This window comes from Paramormyrops kingsleyae, chromosome 11 (assembly GCF_048594095.1).
Source record: "Paramormyrops kingsleyae isolate MSU_618 chromosome 11, PKINGS_0.4, whole genome shotgun sequence".
Lineage (NCBI taxonomy): Eukaryota > Metazoa > Chordata > Actinopteri > Osteoglossiformes > Mormyridae > Paramormyrops > Paramormyrops kingsleyae.
Window position 1 is genome coordinate 17584133 of NC_132807.1, and position 26504 is coordinate 17610636.

The 26504-nt window shown below is 46.4% G+C and overlaps 1 protein-coding gene across 2 annotated transcripts in view; it reads right to left on the bottom strand.

The window, feature by feature from the left end:
• Positions 1–723: 723 nt before the first annotated feature.
• Positions 724–26504, bottom strand: part of LOC111846919 (nuclear receptor ROR-alpha A) — a 175675-nt gene continuing 149894 nt past the window's right edge. For both annotated transcript variants that reach the window (XM_023817656.2, XM_023817664.2), the window contains 9 exons: positions 13428–13513; positions 12126–12267; positions 11049–11441; positions 10358–10479; positions 10146–10278; positions 9433–9540; positions 8843–8953; positions 8570–8682; positions 724–8231 (listed from right to left, as the gene is read on the bottom strand). In XM_023817656.2, coding sequence (XP_023673424.1) covers positions 8067–8231; positions 8570–8682; positions 8843–8953; positions 9433–9540; positions 10146–10278; positions 10358–10479; positions 11049–11441; positions 12126–12267; positions 13428–13513 — 1373 coding nt within the window. In that variant the 3' untranslated portion in view covers positions 724–8066. The remainder of the gene's footprint in view (positions 8232–8569; positions 8683–8842; positions 8954–9432; positions 9541–10145; positions 10279–10357; positions 10480–11048; positions 11442–12125; positions 12268–13427; positions 13514–26504) is intronic.

Below are 26504 nucleotides of genomic sequence, written 5' to 3' on the forward strand. Positions count from 1 at the left end.
ACTATAGAGAAGTGGTTGTAAATGGATGCGTCTTTTACAATTAAGGCCATAAAGTATCCAGTAGATTTTGGCATAATATTACTAATTCTATTTCTGTCAGTAATAAAACACGATTTGATCAATTAATCGAATATTCTATATTTAGCATAACGTAAACCATACAAATGTGCATAACGTATTCATTTGTGGCACACTGTTATTCTGAAACGATTCAGGTCAATTTCTCTGCTCAGCAATATAAGAGCAGCTCTTATCCATTGGGATTTGAATGAACAAAACCTGATTACAGGTCCGGCTCTGGAGAGGCGCCGCCATCTGCTGCTCCATTTGTAGAATATCATACGCTTTACGCCCCGTATCTTATAATACGGCGATCATATACGACAGCTATTCGTCACGTCACCATAAGCCGGTATAAATAATAATAATAATAATAATAATAATAAAATAATAATAATAATAATAATAATAATAATATTTGTGGTCGTACTTATCCATCCATCATTTTCCTTATTATAATTGTTGTTAATAATAATAATAATAATTTTTATTATGGGCCTACGTTGTAATTTGCTTCAGTCAGTTTTAGTATGAAGACACACACACAACACAGCCGATTCTGGCTGCGGTCTCACTGTGGTATAAAAGAGGCCGTACTCCAGAGAACTTCACAGAGCCTTAGCGACGCTCTGCGGGAATTTAAATCAGACAGAGAACAATAAATTGAGCAGAAAATAAGAGCCCATTACAAGCTGTCGTTTTATTATGGGGTAACAGTACATAGTGCACATCTAAAATCGATGTGTCGAATGCACTTTTAATAAAGGTAATATTAAAGGTACAGCTTCTAAGTACAATATAACAACATTCATATTAGAATGAAAAGTATTTAAAAGACAACATTAAATTTCTTATTTTCTTTACAGCTGTATTTACAAAATGAATCAAAATACTTATTTTATTTTTAAGAATTAGACAGGAAGGAGCAAAACTACCATTGTGAAGACACTACTCCTAAGGAGAGTTCAAATGAGCCGGATAAAAAGTTTCATGACAATTTGTCCCCGTTTTAAGATCAGTAGCAAACATATACATTTGTGGGAACCACAATCCTCTATCTGCATTTACATTTTTTATTTTGCTGAAGCATGGAAAATATCCTCTTGATCTTACATTTAACAAAACAATGTAGAAGAAATCCAGATGAGTGCTGAATCCGTTTCCGTGTATACATACACACCCGAATACTTAAAATACAGTGATTTAATCCATTTTTTGTATTACATCAAATATTTATATTCAGTCCAGCTTAGAACAAAAACACCAGCTGCACCAGGACCCGGAGCCGTGGCGCGAACAGAGCGCGTTCTTTCCTTTTCTTAGCTAATGTCACCCAGAATGTACTCGTAGTAAGTAAGCCGTCGTCGTGTAATTCTGGTGTCCAGTCCTCTGTGAATGACCCTCAGAAGCCCACTTCATACGGAAAATGCCGTACTATGTATTTCTATTGTTTGTTGTTACCTACTTAATGATGAACGTTAAGAAAGAAGAAACAGTCCTTCAACGGTCTTAGCAGATATCAAACACTGAGATGACCAGTTACTAGTAAAGACAACATGACAATAGTTTGAAACACAAGATAGAATTTTCAATGTGCAAATACATTGTCATTCACAATACAACTTCAGAAATAGAAAACAACATGAACAGTTTCATATAACTTGTGCATCCTGTAACACCGAGAAAGCCTCGGAGTGATTTATTGTGTATTATTGCGAGCATATTCTGGCTGAAATTGGCTACAAAAAGAACTGAGAAACGTTAAAAACTTGTTACTTATGAAGGTGATTTTTGTATAGCAACAATGACAGTGTCTCTGGTGGTTTTTTATTTTTTGAAAGCAAAAGGACTTATATACTGTAGGCTACCTTCACACTAACAAAGCCTGCTTGTGAAAATAAGGGTCCACAAAGCTGTGTTCTGCCGAGAGACTTTCAAAAAGCCCCCATAACTGAAACTAGCACCCACCGACAGGTGGGGGGCGCAGTGCTACCTCGGAGGGGGGCGTTCGGCCTCCGTACTTCACCGCGGACTCGGACTGCAGCTTTGCCCTACTCTTTTCACAATCAGAACTGGCTCAACAACAAATTCAGGATACTTAAAAAGCAAACATACATAATACTGCTTGTCAGTCAAAATCAAATCAATGCATTTTTTTTCTGTAGCGGGAAACTTTTTTTTTTTTATTACTTTTGCGACTAGCGTTAATTAAACCGATACTGCTTTTTGCTAATAATCTTAAAGCATGAGAGAACAACCCTCATCCCAAGACTAGCACGCTGATACAGGTACTCGCTGGGTATCATAGTCGTCATATTATTACCGTAATTATCTTTTTAATCCTAATATTAATAACGCGTCAACACTCAGTGAAATTAATAGGACAGATAGGGTGGCCTAGTCTAAGAATTAAGATTTTGTTCACAAAATTAACTTACCTAGCACCACACATCAGAATAACACAAAATAAATTGAAGCACACCCTACCTTTATCGCACTAAGTCTAGGAGAGAGTAGTATACTAAAACAGATATTGTACAACATGATGTATTTAATAAACAGGTAAATATTTGCACTGAGTAGGCTTTGATAGCAGTATGCTCTTCTTACCTATACAGACAGAACTTTTAAATTGAACCCTATACATGGATCAATAATAACATTAAATATTGTGAAATAAAATCAGGGTGAGCGAAAGACAGAGAGAGAGAGAGATAATGTATCGGTCAACTGAAGTTCTTAGTTCTACAAAGGGACAGAACCTGTTAAGTCAAATATACACATGGGAAAAAAAATGACACCACCAGAAAAAAGTGATAAATAAGAGATTGTATTTACATGCAGATGTCTAAAACTTGTACACGAAATTAATAATAATACAACGTTTATATTATTGCTTGACATTCAGTTATGGCTAGAAGTTATTCTCTATCGTTTTTTTTTTTTGTTTTCTTTTTTTTTTAAAAAGTCTTATTTTTCATGACTATGCCTGCTGTACTTTGGAAAATGATAACTTACTTAGGAAGGTTTCCATAAAATGAACCAATGCAAATATGAATAACGAGACAATGAAGGTAATAGACCGTGACGTCGTCGCTAAGTTAAAGCCTTGTCTGGGTTGGTCTGTCCTGTGCCTACAGTGCGCGCGCCTACGCACACTAACCCTGCGTTAGTTCTCATCGTCCTTCTCCTAACCATATTGCTCACATTCAGATCTGACAATAATAATAATAAAAGCACGAACAAAATTCAGTTCATTTTTAAAAATCTATTAATCAATCAAGGACATCATCTGAATAATAGCATAACAAAACCTGACGCTATGTAACAAATCATCGTCAAATTTCACTGCTTAAATAACCTGTTAAAACAACCGTAATGGTGTGATTGTATGGCTACTAATTTAAGATGAACAACAGACTTCAAATCACCTTAACCCAAATATATACCTGTGTGTGTGTGTATATATATATATATATATGCAATTCATAGCAAGACTGTAGCCTTGCAGTAGTTAATCAAATTGTCAAAACACATCACAATATCTGAGGATAGATTGTGTCCAAAGAGGGTGATGAACCAAAACGTGGTCTCAGATTAGGCCATTCTGGGTCAGACGGTCTATATCTAGCTACAGACAGTGAATCACCCAGCAATCTCAAGGATGGGTATCTGCAACATTAAGTCTGCAACAGCTTTACTTGTAATTTTCGTTTCCGGCTGATATTGCTGATAGTACTTTTCACAGAGAGTCACAGTTGGCAAAACACAATAAAAGCAGAGATACATGTACCGACTGCGGAAAGGAAATGACTGCGTTTCAGGACGGGGGCACACGTGACATTTGCGCACTGATTGGGACACGGCTTAGCACCAGTCGACAGAGATAACGCGAGTTATGATTCACTACAGTTACTGAGAAGATCCTCTAAAACCCGTATTAATAATGCACATAATGCGCCGCTAATTTCTATAACGTACCAGTTTAATAAGCTATGTCTACAGCGCTACCTTGGCACACAGCGAGTGTCTCTCCCTGTTTGGACGAGCAGAGAGGTCCCTGTCAGAATAAATGTTTACTGGAGTAAAACCTTATATCCCAACAGACGCTTCCTTCCCAGATGCAGTAAAGCTGCCAATATTTAGCTTCTCTTTTCTGAAACGAACAGGTTTGCAGCTCGGCTCGGCAAAGATAACGATGCGTTTGTTCTGTGGAGTCTAATTAACTTCCATGACGTCCAGAACCGTTCACATTATACAGGTACAACTGTGCCTCTGAGTGATTTATGGAAATTGCATTGTTTCTAATCCAAACCAGTACCTTCTAATTTGTGGAGGGTAATTCAAGAAAGAATATATGTTTTTCAGTTCATATTTTAGGTTCTATCTTGTTAATACTATACGTATTCAAATATTTGAAAATTGAACCATGTTCCAGATTTGATATGCGTATGAAATGAGATTAAATGAGAACATTGGATAAAACTGAGGGTAAAAACATTGATATTGCACAGACTTTCCTTACAGGTTATAAACTGCAAACAAAGTTAAAAGCAAAACTTTTATGTACTAAGGTTTGTATTGTGTGTATGTTTTTCAAGATAAAAAAACTTTGCCAAAGAAAAGAAAAAACAATAATAATGAACAATCTCCATAGTGACACTTTCTTTCTGCTGCACATCTGAGAAAAAGATCTTTCCGCACTTGAAAGTGTGTGTGCTTCCAGATGCATTTTACAAGGAGAGCGTCTTTCAGAGCACCCTGAAAGGAATACGCTGCCAATTAATAAAGCCTTACTATCTTTTTAAAATAAAGCACGCACTGCAAGTCCATATACACTTACTAAGAAATACCCAATGCCTAACGTGACCTTTCTATTTTAATACCTGCTAATGTTACTCTCCCTGAGCATTCATTTCAAATGTCAATACCCATATGCAAACGATGAGACCAGAGGTTCATACCCACATAAGATTGTCATTCACAGTTTGATCATTTGTCTCTAGGTTTTGAGTTCTGCAGATGCCGTCAGTTGAACATAAACGTATCTGGATGGCCTTGGAGTATTAACTAACAGGGATCACGGAGCGGCGGTACTCCACTTAAGTATTGCTTCATTCTTTAGTCTAGGAAAAATGCGAAATATTGTATAATATAAATGCTTCTTGAAGTGTAGAACGATCAATTTATTACTTTTATCTATATACGCGGATGCAAATAAAACTCGACGTGCCTACATGGATAACACATAGCACAATAAACGTGAAATGCGAAATTGTACCAACACTTAAGGTCATTTTGTTCTTGGCTTCTCAAAGACAATACGAAGGACGGTAAACGGACCACTATGGATATCGTATGTGATTAAATATATGGCTAAATCGTGTCTGAGTTATCATGACCAAGGTAACGTCAAATACAGCATTATTACAATATCTGCAACGCCTCCCTCTGACTGCTGTAAATGGAACCTCTCGGACGTTTACCAGAAGAATTCATAAAAACACCACGAAACTGAAAGAATGAGAACAGAAAGCGCAAATAAGTGGTTTTCACGTCACTCTTCCCTGAGGGATAGCAGTACACAACAGGTCTGTCATGTACGTATTGCACTACAGAGGAATGAAAAAAAAGTCTATTATTATACAAGCTTCCTAACTCCAGTCCTCGGTATTATTACTAATCTAAAAGTCACTGTCTAGTTCTTGGAATGTCAAAACACTACAACACTACAAAAGTCTGCCTCTTTGACACGGTGAAAACATGAGGATCTACTATGGCACCTGTAGATACAAATAACAAGGTTTTTACACAATATTAAGTTGAAATTCAAACAAAACAACAAAGAGCCACTATCTGAAAATAACACTATCATTGTCTCGCATTACAATATATTTCTTTCCTCTCTCATCACACCGATTATAATTTATTGCAGGAATTCTGTAACTGCTACGTTTTGCCTCTCCCTTTTTAAAGTTGTATTAGTTTTTTTTTTTTTGAGAATTACTACCAGACAAGGCTTTGAATGTTTTCACTTGCTGCCCAGTGCTTAAAGTTACTACTGATGTACACCTTACCAAAGAAAAAGTCTGACACACGCACACACACTTCCTGACACTCGTATGCACATATGTAGATTAAAGGGGAGACAGTAAGATTGCAGAAACCCGGACGGAATATCTGAGAGGGGCTATAACTGAAACTAGGACGGTGCTCAAATAGGCATTACACATGCCCACCGTGCTCATTTCGCCCTTTACACTTTCTTTGGGGGTGGGACTAGGGGGCGCTCATACCGTACTTAGCCACTAGGTGGTACGCTTGGACAGGACTTAGTCCACAGCAACGTCAAACAAGCTGCTCCACCAACCAAACTTAAACCCAACTGAACAGTTCATACACTGGGGACAGCTAGACGGATGGGAGTTTTCGGAGAACAGGAGCAAGCCGCTATAGGACTGCAGTCGTCTGCTGAGCCCAGTTCGTAATACTGTGTAACACGTGGTAATTTATATCGATGACAAGCGGAAGTTTTAACTATGACCACGTTTCAAACAAACCTGGGGCCGAGCGGATGGGGGCGGGGGGATTCACAAGATGCAGGTATTTCGCTAAATGTGATGTTGAACTGAGGGTAAATATCTCCCAAAGGCCTCGGTTTTACTGCGTTGTTTGGTTTAGTCCTCCGGAGCTGCCCCACGTCCACCTCCTCCGCCCCGGAGCAGTTTGAGGATAGTGACTAAAGCTCTAGTTATTGAGTAAAAATAATGGGTTAAAACTTTAAATTTACGATTTACGTCGCCCTCCCGACACCCCAAATAGCAAAATGCCAGGAATAAGCAGCATGTCCGCTTCCCGGAAGTAGCCTCCGTGAATATGGTTTAAACGTGTTTCTTGTGCACATGCAACGCATCACTAGGTAACGCACAAGTCTTAAATAAAAAGGTGCAAAAAAAGTGCCTTATCGATTCGACAATAAAGAATCATCTAACTACGAATATCATACAAGTTATTTAAAATAGAATCTAAAAACATCTTTTGTATAAGTACTAATGATACCCTGTTGCACGTTTAAAAAAAAAACAGGTGAGATGGGCCCTTCTCGTTGTAGCAGACACCCTCAGATATGCTAGGGTACCTCTCCACTAAAGGATCGGAGGCAGGCGGGGGTTTCACTATGGTACCATGGAGGATGGAGACTCCGACAGCGAAAAGTCTTTGTGTTTAAACGTTTTTAGGATGGCCGGAATGGCGCGCTTCGTTGAGACGATTGTCCACTGGAGGGCGCTTTTAGCGCCACCTTGGCTGTTCAGACCCGCCACGCCGCAGCAGCCCCAATGTTCCCTGCATCGAGTTTGCATTCTGAACACTGCATTCCACACAAAACAGCAGTTAAAAAAATACAAAACAGGACAAGAAAATTAAAGGCTGAACTTGACCAAGACATGCCAAACAGCTTGTTGTGGACTTGTTGGGTCTAATAAGTATTATATTTTAGGTAATGCATCTTGATTTCATGTTATGCTTTGTTTCATTAAGGGAATGACAATTTTCAGTATTGAATAAAACTTTCTCAAAGGTCTAATTGTGCTTCAAGTTCACATTAAGATTATGATCGATTTGTGGGGTTTTTCGTTTTCATGTTTTTTAAGAGGTCACTGTATAGTGCCAATGTAAAGGGACTCCTGTGATGTACAGGTTGTGGTGTCGCCGTGGCGACACACGTGCATGGGAGTGCCAAGTTCACCTGAAAGGAAGTCGCCTGTATCCTCTCCTTGCCCTGGGCATAGGATCCCGTCCGTGTTAAAAAAGCACAAAACGAAAAACCCAACTAAAACCAACCAAAGAGTAGAAATAGACGCCCCCCCCACCCCCGCTCCCAGTTGTGCAGTGTGCTGGTTGTCCTGGCTCATGCCGGGCACCGTTAAAGTGTCTCAGATGCATCCCGCTCTGCTCCTCCCAGCAATGCAGGCGTGGGCCCCTCCCCCGCCGCCGCCGCCGGGCTGCTAGCCCTCCACGGGCATCGACTGCTCGAAGTCCGAGCCGAACAGCTCCTTGTACAGGGGGGGGAAGTGGGTGCGCACAATGTCCGGGTATATTGCTTTAAAAGCCGTCAGTTTCTCCGTGTGCCGGCTGCACAGCGCTCGCAGCGTCGACACTTTGCATATCAACTGTGAAGAGATTACACAGGGTGTTACTCGCACGCAGCCACTCGGAGCCCGGCTCGGGTTCAAAGCGGCCCAGTGTTTGCTCTCTACAGGGGGTGGGGTGGGGGGGGGGGTAGCTATTCCTGCACAGATGATGCAATGAGGATACCACTTCAAAACACTGTTCTGTTTATCCAAAGAGCTGGAAAACCTACACTCTGCATTCTCTCATACAGGACAAATATTCATGCTGGCCCTGAGAGATGTCTACAGACTTCTCCTGTGAAAGGCTCTGCTTATTTGGCCTGTCAGAACCGGGACCTGGCTTCGTGGGACGGCGACCTCGTCTAGTCTACGCTTACCTTCGTTAGGATGCCATCCTCTCTGTGGTTCTTCTGCAGGACATGCTGTAGGGCCAGCTGGATCTTCTGCTGGAGTTTCTCCACCTTCACTTTCTCTTGAAGCCAGGACCGGTCTGGGGCAAACGAGAGGGATAGACGATTAGGTGGACGTCCCCAGGATCACCGGTGCGGTGACATTACACACACACACGTGAAGAATATCAGAGGGCTGTAGTTAGATACAGGGCTGACCGCCTCCCCTGCCCATGGAACAGGAGCCCAGGAAGTCCTTACCCGCAGACATCAACACGAATGCTGAGAACAAGGCGATCTCATCCTCCGACAGGTGCATAGAACACAGGTTTTTTCCAAACTCAAATATGGAGCTGATCAGGTCATCGCAGCCTGGTGAGGAGGAGACAGACAGATGGGGGGTGGGGGTGTCAGGAACAGGGCTGGGCGTCTCATTTTGGCCTCACATTAACCAACTCAGGAGACGAAACGCGGCCTTAGCTGAGCCGTCTTTGCGTCTGATTACATCGATAGTAACAGGCAATTGGCTGCGACACTGAGTCTCCACCACTTCCTGTCTCTGCCACGTGCCTCTCTGCTGCCATGCGACCCAGGGGCCGTGCACCTTGAAGGAGGCGCTCTGCTCAAACCGCCGGGCATCGCCCGTGTGTGGCACACTGCTAAAACTCCGACCACTCGGCAATGGTTTCCAGGGAAGATATTCAGGCACGTGGCTTACTGGTGACTGCATGGACCCACAGGGACGAGCCCTACGACCAGGACCCCAGGACTGGGTGAGGAAGGCGAACCCAGCGAGCATTTAGCGTGACCTCAAGAAGTGCAGGCAGACGTTGGTACCCGGGCACACTCACCCAGGGACTTGAAGACATCAGGACCTGCGTATTTCCCATCGAAGTAGACGGTGTTGTTCTGAGAGTCGAAGGCACGGCACATTCTGACGAACACGACCTCCAGGGAACCTGTAAGAAGCACGAAACCACCTTCGCGTCTTTCCCTTTGATCTCCGCACAGCATGTTCGTTCTCTTAACAGCCCTCCTACCACTTTACACAGATTATTCCGATAATCATCGCCATCCACTGTTATCGCTCTTCTCTGTTTCTGTAAGATACCGTTTGCTTTAAATTAAATGACATTCTAGTCCAGTCGTGGCTATCTGGGAGTCTTTTCCGTATAACGATTAGAAAATGTGCTGTGACGTCGCGCTGGGGTGATGGATAGGGCGTGAAGAACAGCCTTCAGAGCTGAGTTACGGGATGAAAAGGGTGTAATGAAAACAATTATCGTGCTTTATGAACAGGCTGCAGTTTAACGTGTCACATTAGACCCCTGATCCCCAGTTAATTATTAATATCGGCAGCGGTAATGCAAATAAGAGTCAGAGAGAGCGAGAGAGAGCACACTGCCCTGGGGACCACCCTGCCTGTCTGTTTATCTGCGTGGCGGGGAACAGTTTGTCTTCTCGTTTGAGGAGGATGATGGGGGGAGGCGATGGGTGAGGGGGGGGTGTCCTCACTCCTCCCAACGTGATCACCTAATGGTGACAGGGACAATGCGGCATGTACCTGCTTTCAGAAGCACGATCTGATCGTTTTGACACAGCTCCATGAAGCCGTCGATGCGTTTGGCGAACTCCACCACGTACTGTATGGCCTCCGTGATCTTGATGGCACACAGCTGCCACATGACCTCCCGAGGCTGTGGGGGGGGACGGCGTCCGTGAGCAGGTGTACAGCCTCCCCTTGACCCCTCCCCAGGTGTGGCAGCTGCTCTGTACCTTGTTCTGGTAGTTCTCCATCTCCTCCTGCAGGAAAGCTTGCCAGGTCATCTGCTGAAGCTCCTCCCTCAGGTACTGACACGTCTCCATGTGGGACTTGGAGATGTTCTGCGCCAGATGTTCTGTAGGAGCGGTGGTGAGGAGAAGCGGGGAGAGGTTATGGAGAATGAGAGCAAGGAGCACAACCGCACGGGGCGCAGATGCATGGGGCGCAGACGCACGGGGCGCAGGCGCATGGGGCGCAGACGCACGGGGCGCAGACGGCCTGTGTTTACTCGTTCATTAGTGACAGTTAAAGCAGCAAGTGATTTGTTGAGTTACTTCCTGGAAACACACACATGGGGGGGGGGGGCAGTCAGAGCCAGGTTTTGACGTGAATTGAGAGGGTTGGAGGGAAGACAACGTTACTCACAGAAACAAAGGTCATATTTTCTCTTGAAAAAAAGGACTAAAAATTTAATCATTTTTTAAAATACATTTGTTAAAAGGAAAAGTGTTCTAAAGCACAAGGGAGCCTAAAAAAATGATTTCCCCAGACTCGTGCCCTGCTGGATCTTGATTGGCCCTAATTAATGGAAACTAATTACGAAAAAGCAGTTTTAATGAGTCTTGGAGATGAGTTTCCAACCTCCTGCTATTTTAAACCACCTTTGTGTCATTTGCCCCACAGTTCTGCCCCCCCCCCCCTCACCTAGCTCCGCCATGGACACTGTGGGTGACGTCTCCCCGTTGGTGAAGGAGCAGTAGGGGAAGAATCCCGACCCGGGAGCGAAGTCGCAGATGGGCTCGGGCTTGATGCCGTTGATGTCCAGGCCCGACTGGTCCGGTGAGGGCTGGATGTCCAGGTAGAAGCTGTTAATGGCCGAGTCCGGCTTGCCGCCTTCGGGCGTGTGTCCGTCCATGTAGCCGCTGAGGTCGTCGTGCAGCTCGGTGAGCCCGCTGGCGGACAGGCCGTAGGCGGGCGTGAGCGGCTCGGCCTCCCCGGGCGGCTGCTGGTCCCGCTGCTGCTGCTGCAACCGATGCTTCTGCACCTCCGCATACAGGCTGTCCCGCTGCTTCTTCGACATGCGGCCGAACTTGACGGCTGAGTGGGGGGGGGGAGGGAGAAACATGGCTTTGTGGGGATCCCTCTTCTGCATGGGCTGCTGAGACACAGCGCTGAGAGAGCATCTGAAACTCATCCTGGGAACGTGAATGTAACGTGTCGGACAAGTTGCGGACCCCCCCCCCCCCCCAAACATGAAATTAAACCTCGTGTCTGGAATGCGAGGTTTAGACTGGGATACAGGCCCATTATGGTGTCAGAGGTGAGGTGGCGGTTCTGCGATTAAATTTCCCATCAAAGACAGTGGACCGCGTGTTTAGTCAGCAAATGCTGTCACGGGCTTCCCTGGCAACTGAGGAAAAACACATTAATCTGCCAGCGTCTGATGGAGGAGTGCAGGTAGCGCACCACAGATCAGGGGGCTGCGTGCCACGTGGAGCCAGGGGTCACCTTGCCTGTCCTGGTTGTGTGAGAGAGCAGCTCGAAGGACTCGGTAGGGCTGGCCTGATTAGAGCCCCTGGTGCCCTGGTGCCCCGTGCCCCTCCCACTGCCACAGAGGTCCTGCAGGACAGCCTCACGGCAGCCACAGTGCTAATGCTGCTCACCTGAACCCCTGACGCCGGAGCCACCACTGAGGCACGCTAATTACCCTCATTTGATAAGAGCTACTTGCTGTCTAGGAGGTGCCCCCGAGTGGATGTGGCCAGGGCCCCGGGCACCTACCGTCTCGCGACATGCCCACAGCCAGGCACTTCTGCAGGCGGCAGTGCTGGCAGCGATTGCGGCTGGTGCGATCGATCAGGCAGTTCTTCTGACGGGGGCAGGAGTACGCGGCATTGCTCTGCTGACTTCTCCTGAAGAAGCCCTGGGAAGGTGGTGAGAGCGAGTCGTACTGTCATGGAGTCACCTGCGTCACCGCCAGCTGCCGTCCCTAGGAGCCCACATCGCTGTGCACCTCAACCGCGCGCCAGTGGAAATGCCCGACCAAGCGCTCTGAACGCAGGCGTGTCGGCAGCCTCCCACCAATCAAGTTTGGTACAAGTAGGATGTGCAGGGAGGCCAGAACATCACCATTGATTTGACACGGCCCTGGCTTGGGGACGCGAAGGCCAACATGCCTGTCTGACGCCTCAGCGTTTGACAATTTTCTACTTAATGAATTGATTTTAGCACATCATTTACAAACCCCATTCCACTGCTCGATACACATATGTCTTAATTAGTTGCTCATTGGCTGTTTAATTACAAGAAAACAGCTGACAGCTGCCAAGTTGCTTTCTAATGACAGCCATTATGGAAAGGGGTTCGAGTGCTGGTGACAATCCCGACTTTTTCACGAGGCTGTGATTTATGGACCGAACTCATGCGCTTGCTCATGCCATTAAAGCACTTCTGTGCCTGAAGTAATTAGCAATCATTACGGGCACATTTCAGCGGCTTATTCCACTGCTTCCGCTGCATTTAAGCTCTTGTCTCTGAGGGGAGACTGCAGTGTTTCCATACGCCTCACGCACGACATGCAACAACGGAGGTACTGGCCCCTTATGGAATACTAAAGACCGGCCTGGTGACAGGAGGCGAGTAAAAATACACAGCGAGCAAAATTCTCTTTGTCACACAGGTGAGGCATTTCAGGCATTACAAAACGCGTCCTCAGCGGAAAGAACAATGTGCTGCAGTGAACACTTCACACTTCAGAAGTGTTCAAAGAATCACCTTCCTTAGGGGTTCATTTAGTGACACCGTCTCGCACGGCACTCTCACAGCATAACCATAGACAGAGAAGAGTAAACAAACCACTTTCATTGTGTAACTGACTGAACACTCTGACTTACTGTAGAGGAAACACTTGACCAATTGAATTCTGTCTCTGTCAGGTTTCAGGAGTTTTTTTGGTATGAAGAGCAACTCTTTCTTGGTAAAAAAAAAAAAAAAACACACAGTGGAGCAGAAGGCACCAGGGAGACGTTCACGACGGCATGCAGGAGAGCGTTCGGCCCAGTGCTCCACTTCCCGCAAGCTTACCTTGCAGCCTTCGCATGTTATCACACCGTAATGGATGCCAGACGACTTATCTCCACAGATCTTGCAGGGAATAATTTCGATTTGAGCTAGAGAGATAAAGAGAGAAAGTTTCAGGATTCTTGTTAAAGATGGTCAGAACAGCTACAAACAAGTACAAGTGATTGAATTTTCCAAAGATCTAAGGGCTTGTGGTTGGGGCCACCTTATCTCAGAGCATTCCGTTATCCATCCTAAATGAAAATTTTGAGTAAATGAAATTCCCATGCTGCAGGTTTAATACTTGACTGATTCAGAAGTTGTTTCATTACAACAATTGTTCAAACCTGTTCAAAGAACTCAGATGAGGGAAACTTTGGTAAATGTCACAGTTTGAACATCAAAGCATTAAAAAAAATCCCCACTGAAATGCCCCTTAAATCCTGAAATAAAACTTTTGACCATTAAAGTGAAAAAAGACCAGGTTTATGCAGCAAAAACTGTGTAGCTGTGTAAGTGTGGCAGCACAGCAGAGAACAGCGATGGAAGAAAAAAGCTGTTTATGAGTGACTGACACCATAGATCAGCAGTCAGCAGCTGTAGACCTCATACTCATTTCAGTGCTCAGTCGCCAGTCCAGGGCACAGTCTAGCATATGTGCAGCCTGTGTCCACAGTACTGTTGCTGATGCCCTGTACATGTGGACAATGCTGTATGCAGCCCAGCTACAGCATATACCCTTAAGCCATCACATATGGGCACTTCATCACTATGGGCTGTTCACCTTGAGAAGGTGTTTCTGGCAAAGGGTGTCAGCAACAGCCCTGTTACCCTCTGGCACACCTTGAACTCTGCTAGCTCCAGGATCAGTTTGGCAGAAATCAGGTTCTGTAACTGGACCTAAATTTAATAGTAAATCTGGTATCACCACCCAGCCTTCAAAGTACAAAGACACTGGGAGAGACTCCCTCAGTTAAGGTGGTCTTACCACCCAGCCTTCAACACACAAACACTCTGGGAGAGACTCCCTCAGTTAAGGTGGTCTTACCACCCAGCCTTCAACACACAAACACTCTGGGAGAGACTCCCTCAGTTAAGGTGGTCTTACCACCCAGCCTTCAACACACAAACAGAGACTCCCTCAGTAAATGTAGTATTACTGTCCAGCTTTTAACAAAGAGACTCTGCCTTTAATGAACAGAGATTCTCGGAAAGGCTCCCTTATTAAATTTAGCATCATCACAGAGACTGGGAGAGACTCCCACAGCAAATGCGGTATCATTACAGAGACTCTGGGAGAGACTCCCTCAGCAAATACAGTATCACTACTGAAACTCTCGGAGAGACTCCATTAGCAAATGCGGTATCACTGCAGAGACTATGGGCAAGACTCCCACAGTAAATGCACAGAGACTCTGGAAGTGACTCCCTCCCTTACAGTCAGATCCACACCACAGGCCTCCCATTTCAATGAACCATTAAAAACCACCATGATAAACAGAACACTCCCAGTGTTAAGGAGACCCTTCCTACAACTGGTTGGTCTAGGTGCAGAGTGCCTTTCAAAAGAGCGGTGGAGTAACAAATAATATGGTATGATTATCTCTGTTTATTTTTTAAATTGCCGCTGTTATTATTATTATTTACTTATGCCTTTGCTCTGCCATGCTCCCCGCACCGCCCCTCCCGCCTGTGCTCTCTGTTGCTTTGTTTTTATGTTTCCCCCACATGAATATTAACAGTTCATTGTATCTCTACTCCCTTAGCATTTTCAGCTTCATTACTTACATAATTTGTTCTGACATGCACTCACAACAACTCGAGCATGCTGTAATTAAGGCTGGCTGTGGCTGAGGGAGGGAGTGGGCCGTGTGTGCGGAGGCCGGGCAGCAGGTGGCAGTGCGGTGCTGCGGCCACCACCTCCTACTCGGAGGGGCTCCAACCTCAGACCATTTCCCTTTCCTCCCCCTTTCCAAACGCCACAGCTCTCTAAGACGCCTTAATTCCCCCTGAAGAAGCGAGCTTGAGTGAACACTCAGTCAAGCCTGATGAAAGCCACCATGTCTGGCCACCCCACAGGACTGTTTATAGGGGGGCAGGGCCTCCCTGTGGAGGCCACCAGTATGCACTATGTTACACAGCAAGCCCCACACACACATTCATGTGCACTCATCCAACTCAGTCATCCTTGTTCTTTAACACTTAAAACATCTTCTTTTTGAGCTAGGCATCATAACACAGTCAGTACGTTTACATGCACACTAAGAAAATCTAATTGTTTTGTTAGTCCGACTAAAACCGTACTAAATCGAATTTCTCAAAGTCGGACTAAGACACCCAAATAATGCGATTGGGAGTCGATTTACCCCTGCATATATACGGTCAATTGGACTCAAACTGGCAGTACAACATACAGCACGTACGAAACGTACAAAATGTCCAATTCACCGCTCAACTAAAGGGCGCTTTTTCACCGCACTAGGTACCGTACTTTGATACTTCAAGAAGGCACCAAAAGTACGGTACTTCAAAGTGTTGGTTTTACACTGGAATAAAAACTGTGACATCACAATGCGAGGCGGGGTATTTTGTACTGAATTCGAAATATGCCTGTAGTTAGGACTGGACGATGTGCTATATTAATAGCAGCATCACATGTTATGCACATCCAATTCTTACATCGCTAGTCAGCTAGATTAAGATCAGGCTTTCTCTTACCTTCAGTTTGGTATGGTTATTGTAGCGCAGGAAGTTTAAGTCTCGTGAAAACATTTTTACTCTGTCGTAGGAGAAAAACGTAACATTTTTGCAATTTTGACAATTATTCATTTTCAAGACTATTTAAAAATCGGATTAACATTCACCTCCGCTGCCTTTGCATGAGCGCTGCCTGCGTTCTCCGAGACAATCATAATCATTTTCATCCTGGCTGTTAAATTCACTCCTATACGGGTTCGTGAGAATTTTTCAACTGCTAAACACCCCAAAATTTATTACAACAAAATCACATTGCAATATTTTAAACTGTTCCAATACTGTGCTGTCATAGTGTATTATACAAAATACTTAATTTCTTGTTGTATCTGTTCTACTGACCAGATCACAATTAAAGCTTGTGTCACTTCATTTGTCCATGCATCCATTATAATCAATGTTATTATTTTTTTACGCCTGTGACGCACTAGGTCAACTGGAAAAAGCCCAATAGTAACAAGCTGAAAGGAGCCGTATCGCCACCTACTGTAGCGGAGTTGGACATACTCCAGTCAATAAAACGATTCCCATGGGACAAGGACAATAGTCCGATTAAGTGGCGAAGTCAAGCTATAACTGTAGCTCAACTTAGCTGTGCATGTAAATGTGATGACTGGAAAAGTCGAATGGAATAACCTTACATCTTAAAAAATGTGTGTTGGAATGTGCAAAAGCAAGTATAATACCAAATCTAATTCTCACATAAAAATGCACGTTATTTGACATGCAGTTTAAATACATGCTAAGAGCATTAGAAAAAGAAATGTGACTTTAACATGGCATTTCCCCCCCTTCAGTCTCTGTTTTTCTCTCTCTTTTCGGAGCACAAATTATTTATGATGCAAATGATGGAGTTTTTCCCCTTAGGATGCTCCTGCACCTGATTAAAAATGTACTACGTGCCCCATGAAAAAGGGTATGCTGAAAGTCCCAAGAAATGATTCAAATGCGAAGAGGGTTTAAGAATTAATTCACACTGGGGTGAAACACAAGCAGAAAGCTATATGGCTAAGAACCCGAGTTTAGTGATTCAGTATCTATCAATAAACAGGTAGCTTCCCCGAGTGTCTTCTAGAACAGTCTCTTGCCTGTGCTTTATTTCCCCGTGGCGGCTCAGCCTGACGCCATGCACAGGACTTATAGTGTCCAACACTCATACTGAGGCCTTCTTTAGGACAGCAGCTCCAGGATGGAAAGCACCCCCCCCACCAGCAAACCTGAGTCACAGTGGGCTTCACTCTCCCCCAGGCCCATTCCCCCCCCCAGACTCCTTCACTCTCCCCCAGGCCCATCCCCCCCCCCCAGACTCCTTCACTCTCCCCCAGCCTCCTTCACTGCCCCCCTGGCTCTATCCCTCTCCCTCAGGCTCCTTCACTCTCCCCCAGGCCCCTTCATTCTTTCCCAGCATCCTTCACTCTCCCCTAGCCTCCTTCACTGGGCCCGGGGCCTATCACTCCCTTCTCAGGTGCTCTGTCAGAGACGGGAAATGGCCTCTGTGACACAGTGGCGAGTTCTTTGGTCTCATGGGAAGAACACCCAGAAAAACACACTTCACTAATTAAGCTTCCATATTAAGTGCCCCCGGCATTTGTCGCGGCTCTGCAGGACTTAGCCTGTGCTGCTTGCTTCCCCCTCACACCACACCAAATTATATTCAAAGTGCCACGCTGCCACAGTACAGATTTGATAGAGAAAAAACGCTTTGTCAGGGAGATGAGACGTTTTTGTGGGGCAGACACTGCAGGTAGACGGGCAGCAATGGATTCCATTCTGCACGTGGCAGCGCAAGGCAGTGTACAGTTGGCCCAAATGGTGGTGGGGGGGGGGGGGGTCACTGGATCGTCTACATCGTCTGCTTTCTTACATTCAGATGCATTATTCACACACCCTGACCTCCTGCTAGTTTGCATAGCTGTGTATATCCAGGCCAGATGCAGAGTGCAGCCATTTAATGGGATTCACGGAGCCCCAGTGGTCTGACTGAGCATCTCCCACCGGCCCTGTCTGCACTGGGAGAGAACTGAACTTCACACAGCGGCAGAACTGCACTGAAGGCTGATCCCATCATCAGCGGGTTCAACCGACAGCAGATGTAAGGGAGACAGCATCTGTGATGTCAGTGTTTATTCGACGTAATGAGGAATTGTGAGTCAGGCCTGTCACTCGCTTTCAGCGGTATAATGGAAACAATGTGGGTAGCCACTTTTCAATACAGGCCACTTGTGAAGGATTTTTTAAAAAACAAACGTTTACTCTCAGCTCTGGTGTAAGATAAATACGAAGATGATACACTTATACATCCAAATATTTGATGAAACCAACAAGCTAAAGCCTTGTGTGTGTGTGGGGGGGGGGGGGGGGGGGGGGTTTGTCTGCATGTGTATGCAAGGCTGTGTGTGTATGTGTGGGACTGTGCATGTGTGTGTGCATGGCTGTGTGTGTATGTGTGGGACTGTGCATGTGTGTGTGCATAGCTGTGTGTGTATGTGTGGGACTGTGCATGTGTGTGTGCATGACTGTGTGTGTATGTGTGGGACTGTGCTTGTGTGTGTGCATAGCTGTGTGTGTATGTGTGGGACTGTGCTTGTGTGTGTGCATAGCTGTGTGTGTATGTGTGGGACTGTGCTTGTGTGTGTGCATAGCTGTGTGTGTATGTGTGGGACTGTGCTTGTGTGTGTGCATAGCTGTGTGTGTATGTGTGGGACTGTGCTTGTGTGTGTGCATAGCTGTGTGTGTATGTGTGGGACTGTGCTTGTGTGTGTGCATAGCTGTGTGTGTATCTGTGGGACTGTGCTTGTGTGTGTGCATAGCTGTGTGTGTATGTGTTTGTGTGGGACTGTGTGATTACTTATGATTAAGGTTGTCATAGTTTGGATTAGGGTTTTGCCCCTAGAAATGAATGGAGAGTCCCCCTGTGTTTGTGTGCAGATGTGCCTGTGGGTTTGTGTGTGTGTGCGTGTGTGTGTCTGTGTGTATGTGCGCACGTCTGCCTGTGGCTGTGTGTGTGGCAGGACAGCTCGGCAGCTGTTAGCGACCGCATGATGAGAGCAGACAGAGCCTGGCTCACATTTATTATGTAAGTGACAGGACTGAGAGGCCCCCATGTGCCCTGGTGGGTCACCGTGCTGAGCACCAATCGCACAGGACGCGCTGGGGAGCTGCAAGCGAAGGCAGAGCATGAAAACGTTACTCTACCCACGGCACAGGCACCGTGCAGGGAAATTACCCACTAGTCATTTTTTAGCACTTGCGTAAGTTTAAAACGGTTATTAAAATGGGATATTGTGCACGTATTAATAGAGCCTTATGGAAGACAGTTTGCCCCATTTTTCCGCTGCAAAGTAAACTGTGACCGCATTCCAACACAAACAATGAAACTGGTTCCTTCAGGCTACAGAGATCATCTGCAGCTTCACAACACAGGATAAATTCTCAACTGATACGCATGGAACTTGCAAAATTAAAAAGGAAGCATTTTTAAAGGATAAGCATGAACTTTGCTGCTTCAGTCTGCACAGCCAGTCCTGCCATGGACGTCCAGTTTCATAAGGGCCACTGAGCTTAAAAAGAGAGGCAGTGTGAATGTCACTGACAAAGGATGGTGACCCGGAGAAGCATAAATATGTGGCCTGTTTGGGGCCTGTGATATGCTGGCATAACAGCCTAGGGCACGCAGTTCAGGGCCGCCCCGCAGAGGGGGGCAAACGGGCGATGGCAGGCGCTTTTCAAACCTGGGGAATTCTTGTTATCACTGGAAAAAGCAAACTAAAGCGAAACAACAGGCATCAGAATATGTTTGAAGAAACCGAAGTGTAGTCTTAAATGCGGAACGCAGAAGGCTGATTATTTTCCTTTTACACAAGCTTGGAAAAAATAACGACAACAAGAGGCTTCACTTACTTAACTGAAAAGGTACCAAAATTGCAATTGGTTAACGGTCCGGTACCTGTCAACCAGTCTTGGACTCGTTTCCATTTAAGCCGCTCCTGAGTGTGTGTGCATGTAACTGGGATGTTAATATTTCAGGAGTCTTTTACATTCCGCTTGACTCGCACAAGGAAACGCTTCCGAACACCGACAGCATGAAGGGGAGAAAGAGGAAGACAGCCCCCCCCCCTTCGTCAGCGGAATAGTAATTGGCTTTCTAATTTATGTGCTGTACTGCTGCAGACTGACAAGCTTCCTGCCTGAACGTCTGTGTGTTCACACTCAGGGGGATACAACAAAAGCCAGAGTTTACAAACCAGGCGGGGGGAGGGGGGGGGGGGGCGCTCTGACATCTTACGCTCCGCCAGAGACAGTGAGGCGGAGCCGAGTCCAGTGCTACCTGCCGCGATTACAGAGCGCCGCTGTTCTCGGTACCTCAAGCCCGGCTCCGCTACCGGACTGCGGGTTCTTTCCTCGTGCTGCCTGACGGCCCGATGGCGAATACTGAGGCCCCGCTGTGTGTGTGCTGACATGACTGGCTGAAAGACAGCAGCTGAAACCACCACGCTGTAATGTGTATAATATATGCTCACTGTCATATGCATTGCAATTTTGTGGATACGTGCCTAATGTTTCCATTTATGTGTGTGATACGGTCTGCTGCCGACCACGTGCTAGATGAGTGGTTGTAAGATGGACGGGTGGGTGAGGAACAGAGGCACGTTAACACAGCCAGAGGCACATTAACACAGTCAGAGGCAGATTGACACGGCCAGAGGCACGTTAACGCTGTCAGAGGCACAGTAGCACAGTTAGAGACGCGCTAACATGGCCAGAGGTATGTTAGCACAATCAGAGGCACATTAGTATGGTTAGAGCCACATTAGTATGGTTAGAGGCACATTAGCACAGTCAGAGCCACATTAGTATGGTTAGAGGCACATTAGCACAGTCAGAGGCACATTAGTATGGTTAGAGGCACATTAGCACAGTCAGAGGAACATTAGCACAGTCAGAGGCACATTAGTATGGTCAGAGGCACACTAACACAGCCAGCGGCATGTTAATATGATCAGAGGCTTCCAACTATTTCCTACGATGGTATAGTCAGTATAGCAGAGGGGGGCTTTAAAATTCTTATTAAACAAGGTAAGTTTAGCAGAGACCCCTGAGCTTCAGTCGGGGTGAGCCCGTGCATTTAAGCACGCATGTAAGTACAAGCTGCTGTGCACAAGAATGATGACGGTCAGGCTGCCGGCCTCCTCACAAGCCCTCATTGGTTTGAGGGTTGACCGTGCTTCCGAACAGCTCTCAACAGGCTGGCCACGCTATGCGCCAGGTGGGGGGGGGCGGTAGTGAAATAAGCAACCATGGGCCCGAAGACCCATCGCTGTTACACAAAGGAGTCTCTACACAGGGACAACAGGCCTGTCCATGTTTTAGGAAGAAAGTCGCTGTGTCATGTGCCCCCCAATACCATCGCCGCTGGTGGGGGGGCACAGACGAGGCTTCCTCTGACCGAGATCCCGGTATGATCAGTGTTCACCGAAAGGACTGTGCACAAGAGCGCTAGGAGGCGTGGTGGATCGGCACGGTGGATCGGCATGGCAGAGCAATGCCCATATTGCGGTCTTGTGTGGATATGGCTCAGGGGCCATTGGCACTGTACCCACAGACAGACGGTCCTCTGCTGTCTGCTCCATGCCGACAAGGGGGGGCTTCCTGCAAGATGTTCGTCAGTCAAAGCTGAAGCTCTTATAGCCGCCACACAGTCCAGTGAGAGGGCTGGACACGCTCGGGAGAGTGAACTGTCCGCGTCCCGGGGGGGCACTGTCCAGGAAGGGCGTTCCGGAGCCAACCCCAGTGTCATTCCCACCCCGCACAGAGCATGGAAAAAGCAGATCAATTTTTCAGCACTGGGGAAAAACTAGGACAAAAGATTGTTTACAGCTCTAACCAGCCCAAACCATGGCAAACATGAATATTTATGGGAAAGACTCAAACCAGCCATTAGATGAGAGTAATAAGCCATCACAGCACTGAGTTAAATTCGGAGGCCGACTCAAAGACAAAACTGCAGAGCAATTCTACCATTTCCCTTAATTACCATCTAGAATAACACAGTGAACAGCGCAGTTCAGAACTGCCTTTGATTTCACTCCTGATTCTGCTTTCATTCTCATGGCCTAGATGATCACGGTACACACAGTATTTTCTGTTGAAGTGACCGTGCGCCATCGTTCCTGGGCCGCCCGCGTGCACAAAGCCGGTGTTTCCGGTCCTTGGCGTCCACCGAGAAGTGCCAGCTCTCCAGGGAGGGGGGGGGATTTACTGTGTGACCCAGTGAATCTCTCTGTTGTGCTCTGCCAGCCAGTGAACTGGAGCAGACCCCGCGTCACCCTCCCCACCCGTGTCCTGTGCGGCGTTTCCCGGGCTGCTGCCCCGTCCCGTGGGCTTTGCCGAACACACCTGACGTTGTGATTACATAGCATCCGCAAAGCGCACTGGCATGACTCGAGGTCAGCAGTGCAGAACAAACGGTTTTGAGTAAAACACTTTTCAGCAGCTCATGTGACGAGAGTGGAGTCGACACACTGCTTCATCAGAGCACAGTGAAGTCGACCATTGCGCAAAAATGACAAAGGATAGCTCTCCTAAGAAATGCTACGCTTTCTGGTTTTCCTGAGTCCACAAGGAAGAGGAAGCAGTTCTTCAGCAGTGCCGGGAATCACCTAGCCTGCTTGTGATCCTGGTACCGAAACAGGAAGCGTGAAGTGGTAGGTGATGCTTCCGTGGATGGGAAGCTGCAGCAAACACAGCAGAGCGTTATCAGGCTCCCTGATCACTCGTCTCCAGGTGAGACCCACTACACGAGGGACCCGGCCATAGGCACTTGGCATGAGGACACCCCATCTCAGGGTCATTAAGATGGGGCCGTCACATAAAATTGTTGGTTCTTCTCAACTTCCTCTCCTGTGCAGCCACACATTTTTGCTACTGAGGTTTCTGTGCAGGTGCAAAGTGCAAGTGAAAGGAAAAAGATTCTGTTCTGCAGTTAAACCACGGCGCTGTGTGGAAGGCGGGTGGCAGGCAGGCAAGTGGCCAAGTGTGACCACAGCTAGCAGGCCTCATGCAAAGCCGCACAAGGTCGTCTGCCACGGAGCCCCCTGCGCCCCGGACCCTCTTCTTTTGTCATGATACCTGGCGATCCACCTTTTCGTTATTGTTTTCAGTCTCAAGGGATGGCAAATCGAGTGATCAGGGAGGAGAGGGGCAGGCTCAAAGAGCGAAATCAAATGCAGGCGCTTCGCTGAGCAACCAGCTAGGTTGCTTTGCAACACAGAGCACTTTTATTTGACCATGAGCTTGATTACGGATATTGTAAAATGATGATTCAGTCATATGTGGATGTATGAATCCCCACTTCCATACCTACACTCATGAGTCCCATAAAATGTCTGTGCTATCTGCCTAAGCTGGTGCATGGCCAGCTTTATAAAGAAATACAGTATATAAACAGCAGGGTTTTTTCTCTTATAAGAATATGGCTAATATGCTAAAATCCCAGTCACCTTACTAACGGAGGGTAAACCAGCTACATGAGCTTTGATATTTTAAACTATAAAACATTTCTAATTCTTGGAAATTCTCTATTTGGAGATACATACTAAGAAGTACTTTGTCCTGGGTAAAGATGGTGTAAGATAAACAGGCACTTCCAAGAACCTTGCAATGGCGAACGGGGATCACGCTTGTTTGCAGTGACTGTCAAGGCAGCGGATGGGCTAAAATCATGGATGCTGCTCCCGAAACAGGCACTGTCCGTCTGGGGCCCCTGGCCTCATTAACATCAGGGACTAATCGATACTTTCCACTGGGGAAAATCGTTGGATGGCCCATATGGAAGAAACGACAGAGCCGGAGCTGGACGGGACACCCCCACAACACTCTGGCTTGGCCCCATCGACCCAGAAAACGTTCCATCAGCACGATGGAAAAGAAGCCGCCTGCCCGGAGCAGAGTAGTTCATACAGCCCAGGCCGACCCCCCCGGAAGGCGACTACAAATCAGTAACAGCAGACGGTGGAATGTGAGAGCTTGTGGAAAAACAGAAATAATTACGTCATCTTAAGCTCAGGCTCTCAGAAAGCAGAATTCCAGTTTGCTGTTATCAGAACAAAGAAATGGAAAAACAAAACAAAAAAAAACCTAAATCAGGCTACTTTTACAGATATTGGCAATAACACATAGCTTACACTTATCACTGGTATATACAGTAATTAATCATCATTAACGGCTCAATAAGCTATTAAACAGCCAGGAGAGTGACTGTAGATCTCATCATAGCTGGAGCGCTGAGTCTGGGCAGAAGCCCGGCGTGAGTCTGTCAGGCTGGCGGAGAGAGGGTAAATACCGCGTTTCGGGGTGGATAGAGTGTAAACGCCATGTTGTGAGGCCGAGAAAGCGTAAACACTGTGCTATGGGACTGAGAGAGTGTAAACACTGTGTTATGAGAGGGAGAGAGAGTAAACACTGTGTTATGAGGTGGAGAGAGCGTAAACGCTGTGTTACGGGAGGGAGAGAGAATAAACACTGTGCTATGGGAGGGAGAGAGTGTAAACACTGTGTTATGAGAGGGAGAGCGAGTAAACACTGTGTTATGAGGTGGAGAGAGCGTAAACACTGTGTTATGAGGTGGAGAGAGCGTAAACACTGTGTTACGGGAGGGAGAGAGAGTAAACACTGTGTTACGGGAGGGAGAGAGTGTAAACACTGTGTTACGGGAGGGAGAGAGTGTAAACACTGTGTTACGGGAGGGAGAGAGTGTAAACACTGTGTTATGGGAGGGAGAGAGTGTAAACACTGTGTTATGGGAGGGAGAGAGTGTAAATACTGTGTTGGGGGAGGAGAGGGTGTAAACACTGTGTTATGGGAGGGAGAGAGTGTAAACACTGTGTTATGGGAGGGAGAGAGTGTAAACACTGTGTTACGGGAGGGAGAGAGTGTAAATACTGTGTTGGGGGAGGAGAGGGTGTAAACACTGTGTTATGGGAGGGAGAGAGCGTAAACACCCTGTTACAGTAGGGTGAGAGCATAAACACTATGTTACGGGGCGGAGAAAGTGTAAACAATGCATTGGGGGGTGAAGAGAGTGTTAACACTGCGTTGGGAGGCAAAAAGAGTGCAACCACCGTGTTGGAGGTGAAGAAAGCATAAATACCATGTTGGAGGGGCAGAGGGAGTGTAAACACAGTGTTTGAGAGCAGGGAGAATGTATACACCACGTTCGGGCATGTGACGCGGGCACAGGCCAGCCAGGATGCCCCCCCGATGCCTCTCTGCAGCGGGAATGTGAAAATAAAACCTATTTAATGAGGGGTGAATGAGAGAACCTCGGGGACCCCTGAGGCAAATTCATTAGGAGATTAAAAAAAGCGTTTCCCACAGTAAAACGGCGTCTCGTCTGATCCCTGCCACATTTCATTTAGGCTCGTCTGCAGAGGATGTGGACTGGCCAACCCCTATCTCACAGGCTGCTGATAACTGCTTGCAGACAGGGGCTGGTTGACAGCGCAGGAACATACATGGATGGCTCAGTGTGGAGGTAAATGGTGCTGAGATATCAGGCGGCGTGAAAAGCAGGCGCATCCCCCAACAGCATTACCCGTGTGATAAAGCGCATAACACATGGGGGTAATTGCTGTCTACAGAAGCCCCAGCCCTCATATCAACCTGTCAACTTTGACTTCATCAAATGTAGCCCACAGCAGCATTTCCAGCCAGTGGTCAGTACACTGGCACTGCAGCTAGAGCTACTGGTTTCAGTACCAGCATCCTACTGGTTTCATACCTTTCATAAAGATACAGGATGTATCAGCAAATATTAAGCAATATAATTAGCTAATGTGAGAGATAAGTTTACAATACAGACATCCAAGTTAGTATCCATAATTGACTTTCAAACTACCACGAATGATTAAACAATAAACAGAGGATGTATAGCACTGAAGGTCATCTACACGGAATGGCTGAGCGTGTGTTTCTGGCGCCATCGGATGGAGCTCCGCCTCTTCGGGCGTTTCCTGTGCGCAGGGCTCTCACGCTCACCAGGCTGACTGAGGCACTGTGCATGTGATATATCTTTCAAGCTCTGAGTTCAGCCAGGATTCGTAAGGAGCAGTCGAACATCATCCGCATCTCCCCATCCTGGGTGGGTACTGCCAACACACGCTCTACAGTCATCCTCAAATTGCTGACTGATCATCCAACTCCAACTGCCTTAACTTCAGGAGAACAAAATTATTACATCCACATCTCAGCACACACAACAGTTAATATCTCATTACAGTATGTGCCCTTTTAGACACTGAAAATACATTCTTCAATTTCCAAAAACATTTAGAACATCACAGATCTTAG